Below are 6000 nucleotides of genomic sequence, written 5' to 3' on the forward strand. Positions count from 1 at the left end.
TTGCCTTCATATTGATATTTTATAACACACAAACATGGTCTCATTTTTTTCAAAATTTTCAAACCTACAGTACATGAAAGTGACGTGAGTAAACGAAGGCAAAAAAATTCAGATTTATGTATATTGTTAACATAAAAAAATTCTAGAGGCAACGGACTAACAAGCCTTCGATAAATCCTAGCCGCCTGCAAAAGCCGCGCGGTATTTTCATGCGCGGTACTGCGCGGCTTTTGCAGGCGGCTAGAGTTTATCGGAGGCATGTTAATCCGTTGCCTCTAGAATTTTTTTATGTTCACAATATACATAAATTTGAATTTTTTTGCTTTCGTATTGATATTTTATAACACACAAATGTGGCCTCATTTTTTTAAAATTTTCAAACCTACAGTACATGAAAGTGACGTGAGTAAGCCTTTATTGCCATTTTCTTAGATTTTGAACAATTTTTAACTACCTTTCTTACACATTTTCTTACACAATTGTACTTGTGTTGGGAACCTTGTGGAATATCCTAACCCTTGTTTTGATGATACCAAAATTCATAGGTCTTAACTGTAATAGACTAGAATCGTTTTTGAACTCAAGTGTTAGAGTTCGTTTCTAGTTTAGCTTGTAGTGTCGAAGACTGAAGACTGAAGAACGAAGGACTGAAGACTGAAGACTGCAGATACCAACTGAAGTATCAGTTGAAGACTGATTACTTAATGCGCGCAATGGACTGATACTAAAGTCAAGTATCAGTTGAATATTCCTCATCGGACTGATCTTCCAACGTTCAGAGGAAGCCACGTACTCACAAAGTACAGCCGCATTAAATGCAGAGATCTCAGGATCTTATCTCTGCAGAGGTCATTCCTATCTGGTGGTTACTTTTCAGAGACGTCACATCTCATGTCCATCAAAAAGAGCCGTTTCCACCCAGACAAGGAACCTCGAAGATTGAAGCCTCAGCCCAAATTCGAATTGCTTTCCAACGGAATAAATCTTGAGGACGATCTACGCCAACAGATCTATTCAAGAGTTCTCCTACAAATAGCGCTCGATGATCACTTCAACCTTCACCGATTCAACGACATAAGCTGAAGCTCTGCCGAAATTGCTACTCAGCCTAAAGCTTAATCTCCCCAAAGCTTGAATCGAAGAAGAGAATTTTAAAGCCAAAATCAGTCACTGCTGATTACACACATTCTCTTAGACCTTAGGCAAACCTCTGTTTACCCAGAAGCCAAAGGTCAAACTTGCTTCAAAGAACTTGTTCTTTGTAAGTATAGTTGGCACTCGTTCAAACCTCCTCCCCAAAAGAGTGTTTGAGTGATTCGGAGTTCAGGAAGGTACTCTGACTCTGAGTGAGAAGTCTTAGCACGGGTTGTGTTGAGCAGAGAAATCCGACGCAAGTGAAGCGTGGGTCCTGAAGAAGGGTTTTCTTCAGTGGTACGGTTGTGTGCACCCGGCAAGCACACGGTTTGGTTTGCAGTGCACCTGTTAAGCACTTGCGGAGTGGATTGTTGGTCTGATCAATCAACCGTGGATGTAGGAAATGGTTTTTCCGAACCACTTAAAAGTCTTTGTGTTGTTTACAGTTTTCAGCTTTACGTTCTTACTTGTGTTATTTCAATTGATAAACTGAATGCTGATTAACTGCAAAGAGAAACCGAATAACCAACAACGTGCTCCACCGAGGCTATTGCGAAACTAAGTTTAATTTCCGCTGCGTATGATATCAGTCTGACTGATCTATCTTCTGATAGTCAGGAAGAGTGTTATCATCTCTGTTTTAGCAAACTCGACTGAAGCCCTTACTTGCATCAATTAAGTTCCAGCAACTTAACTGGTAACTATTTACTGAAGAGCTTTCAGCATCAGTCGTCAACCCTGTTTGGTCAAAACTGATTTCAGTAAAACAGGCGTCTTTGTTTGCATGTAAAGTTTCATTTTGATCTCTGACTGAGATCCCTCTGATTGAGGATTTGTTAAAAATAGCCCATAGGTGTATTCCCCCCCTTCCCCATACACCTATTCGAGACCCTCAGGACCTAACAACTTGTATAAGAACTTTTGCAAAATTCAATGCCCACCTATCAACATCAATTGTGCTTTGGGTAGTTTTGTAAGACATATTATATGGGTGAGTAATTTTATAAGACATATTATCAATGTGGGTAGATTATCATATTTAGACTTAATTTTAAGGGCATAGCCCCTAAATTCACGAACTTTTGATGAATTTTGGTTTTTGATCGTGATTTTCAAATGTTAGCGTAAAATATATGAATTTTTAATTGATTCTGATTTTTTTTACAACGAATTCTTCCGCCGAACTTTTGCTGACTTGTAAATGACATGGCTTACTAAAGCTGACTTAAATAGAAAAAAAACAACGTTGTTTGATAGTAAAAATAAAGGGCAAATAATGCCAAAATTCACGAACTTTTGGTGAATTTTGATTTTGACCGTAACTTTCAAATGTTAGTTTAAAATACATAATCTTTCGATTGATTTTGATTTTCCCCACAGCGAACTCTTCCCGCCAAACTTTTGCTTACTTGTAAATGGCGTGGTTTACTAATGTTGGCTTGGATAGTAAAAACGACGCCATTTGATAGTAAAAATAAAACATTGTCTTCTAGTTTTAAAACAACGTCGTTGCACTCACTAATTTCAAAATAAGCCCTAATTTTCTCATAATATCCGATTTCCTTCTAATTTCTCTCATTCGCGCACAAACAAATATAAAATAAAGTCTTACAGCTGCACAAAGACAAATATAGAATCAACGCTTCTAGTTTTTCTGGGTGTGTTATGTTTGAATCAGGGCAAGGATCCCATGGCTACTAAGTAGCAGCATTTATGGATAAGGGCGTGAGCGCTCGAGGTTGATGGCTAGGAACTAGACATGGAAACTCTAGAATAGCAACAAAAACGCATCCAATCGAAGTGGTGAATAATCCTACCAAAATCAGTGATTGATGAAGAACCTTAGTATTGTAAGGGCGTGTTTAGCCCTCACAAACCAAGATAGCTTAGTTAACATGGGTTAATTATCTGTTTTGTAGCCCAATTGCATTAGCTGCCAAACCTGGGATATTGTATTGGCCCGATGCTATTTCACTGTTACTCCAAGGAAACATATTCGACCCTCAGACCTGGTTACCATTTCTTGCTTTGAATAGCGTCACAGATTAAGATTAGGAAGACAAAATTACCCTCTAGTATCTTATCTGATTTTCGGACAGATTCAGCAAGAAGTCGACAGTGGCGGGGAAGATACACGTGGAGGAAAAGAAGCTGTCGAATGATGCCGCCGTCAGCATAGACAAGAACAAGAAAAGGAAGAGAAAGAAGAAAAAGACGAACGTGGAGACGTACAAGATCAGCGCTATTTTCAAGGTCCTGAAGCAAGCCCATCCCGATATCGGGATCTCAAGCAAGGCGATGGGAATCATGAATAGCTTCAACAACGACATCTTCGAGAAGCTTGCGGTGGAATCCTCCAAATTGGCGAGGTACAACAAAAAATTGGATGTCACGTCCTGGGAAGTCCAGATGGCCGTCCGAGTACTGGTGCTTCCTAACAAGCACGTCGTATCCGAGGGGACTAAGGGAAAGGTTTAGGAACTTGCCTAATTTAATGAATGATACTTTAGTTCTCTCTGCAAAAATTAATTCTTGGGCGATGGTGGCCAGTTGGTGGGCAGTGAAAGGTGAAAGGGTTATTTATTTATTTCTTTATATTAGGACAAAGGTGCGGATCCACCCTGAACTGGACACCCCTAGAGCTTTGATCCCCCTAGACTCGACCTTGTTGCAAAAACCTCCCCCATAGTCCAAAAAAGGGGCATTTTAACACACTCATTAAACGGTTGTCAAACGTCGTCTTCTTTTTTAAAAAAATTCAAGTGGGCCCCACCTTCAGCTGAATCCTACTATGGGGAGGGGGGGTTTAAACCTCATTCTCCGTTAGCTTCTACTTCACCGCCTCTTTGAAGCTCAGGAGAGCGCACAGTGTCTTCCCCCAAAACTCATTCGGCCGCGCCACCACCGCCGCCTCATTCACCGCCGGGTGCCCATACAACACCGACTCCACCTTTACGCGGCTCAGATTCTCCTCGCCGCTGATGATCACGTCCTTGGACCAGTCCTTGACCTCTAGGTATCCGTCGGAATGCATAACTCCCACGTCGCCGGTGAAGAACCACCCATTTTTCAGCGTTGGTGGTAATCTTTGCGGCGGGACAGAGGGTCTTCCAGAATCACTGATGAGACTTAAGGTACTACATCTTGCACAATTGGCTGAGTTGGTTGACTTGTTGTGCCAATGTCTTTGACCTCACCGAGGACGATTTCGCTCCTACTTTTGTGGTTATTTACATAGTCCTCTTCCAAGAATCTTGCGTTAGTGCTAATAACGACTTTCTGATCCTTAGGATAATAAAAATAACCACCATTCGTTCCTCTAGGATATCCTATCAACAGCTTTACTTCAGTTCTAGGGCTCAACTTATCGACATCCTTATTCAGCACGTGTGCTGGACTGCCCCAAACCTGGATGTGGTTGAGAGAAGGCTTGCGCCCTGACCACATCTCGGACGGGGTCTTTGCAACCGACTTAGTAGGCACTAAGTTAAGAATGTAACCAGCTGTTTCTAAGGCATATCCCCAGAACGAAATAGGTAAAGTAGCGAAACTCATCATCGAACGAACCATTTCTAGAAAAGTCTTATTTCTTCTCTCTACTACACCATTCTGTTGGGGTGTACCCGGTGTACTCAACTGAGATGTAATCCCAGATTCTAACAAGTATGCTCTAAACTCGTTACTGAGGTATTCGCCACCGTGGTCAGATCGCAGTGACTTGATACTTTTACCATGTCGCTTCTCTACTTCCGCCTTGAATGTTTGAAACTTGTCAAAACATTCAGACTTGTAGCGCAACAAGTAAATGTATCCGTACCTTGAGTAATCGTCAATGAAAGTGACAAAATACTCGTACCCTCCACGAGCTTGAGTGGACATAGGTCCACACAAGTCAGAATGAACCAGTTCCAACACTTAGAGAGACTCCAAGATACCATCGGAAACTAGTCTTTGGATCCTCCTTAGATTGATGTGACCCAATCTTAGGTGCCAAAGAAGAGTTTGGTTCTCCAGAGAAGAAGCCTTTCTCTTCTTTTGGTTTGTAGTCAAAGTATAAGCAGATGAAGAATAATCGAATGGACATGAAAAAGTATAAAGAGAATCAGCCGCACTTCTAAATAAAACTTGACCATCTTTGATGAATACTGCACTGTCTTCTAAAAGAACAGAATATCCATACTTTCGTAATTGAATAGTAGAAATCAAGTTTTTTCCGAAAACCCGGAACATAGAGTACATCTCTCAAAACCAAAACATGTCCATCAATCAACAAATTCACATCTCCAATTGAAACAACAGGTAAGCTTGCTTCATTTCCCATGGAGAGTGCCAGCTCGCCTCCACTAAGCTCCCTTGTCCGCGGGAACCCCTGCAAGGTGTAACAAACATGATCAGTTGCACCCGAGTCAACAACCCATTGATGGGAAGATCTCGAAACTGAGTATGTTTCTGTTACAAGAGCAGTAGAAATACCTTGAGCTTTCTTCATCATGGGACAGTCAGACTTCCAATGTCCTACTTGTTAACACTTGAAGCATTTCCCTTTCCCCTTTGGCTTGCCAACGCCTCCGGTCGGGCCTAGCTTCTTCTTGCTCCCACCTTTTGCTTGGCCTTTCTTGCCATGGAGCCATTTCTTCTTCCTACCTATCAGTGGAAAACTGGGTCCTGTGGCAGTGGCCAAAGCCTGTGGACTCTTTTCCATGACCCCCTCGGCCGCTACCAACTCATTAAGAAGTTCATTTAGAGTGAACTTTTTCTTGCCCATTACGGCATTGAGTCGGAAGTTTTCGTAGGATTTGGGCAAAGTGTAGAGAACCATGTCTACTTTAGTAGCATCCTCGATTCCTCCACCGAGCACGTCCAGCT

At 41.7% G+C, this 6000-nt stretch overlaps 1 protein-coding gene across 1 annotated transcript; it reads left to right on the forward strand.

Moving 5' to 3' along the window:
- The first annotated feature begins 2549 nt into the window (after positions 1–2549).
- LOC131025810 (histone H2B.4-like) lies at positions 2550–3612 on the forward strand. The gene is made up of 3 exons (XM_057955599.1): positions 2550–2557; positions 3054–3110; positions 3234–3612. The coding sequence occupies exons 1-3, from the start codon at positions 2550–2552 to the stop codon at positions 3610–3612; spliced, it is 444 nt and encodes a 147-aa protein (XP_057811582.1).
- The last annotated feature ends 2388 nt before the right edge of the window (positions 3613–6000 follow it).

This window comes from Salvia miltiorrhiza, chromosome 5, assembly GCF_028751815.1.
Source record: "Salvia miltiorrhiza cultivar Shanhuang (shh) chromosome 5, IMPLAD_Smil_shh, whole genome shotgun sequence".
NCBI classification, from domain to species: Eukaryota; Viridiplantae; Streptophyta; class Magnoliopsida; order Lamiales; family Lamiaceae; genus Salvia; species Salvia miltiorrhiza.

Bases quoted from the DNA above. Each gene is read 5' to 3' on its own strand.
- LOC131025810 (XM_057955599.1), top strand. The intron at 3,111-3,233 runs GTTACTCCAAGG...ATTTTCGGACAG, and splicing joins TGGCCCGATGCTATTTCACT to ATTCAGCAAGAAGTCGACAG.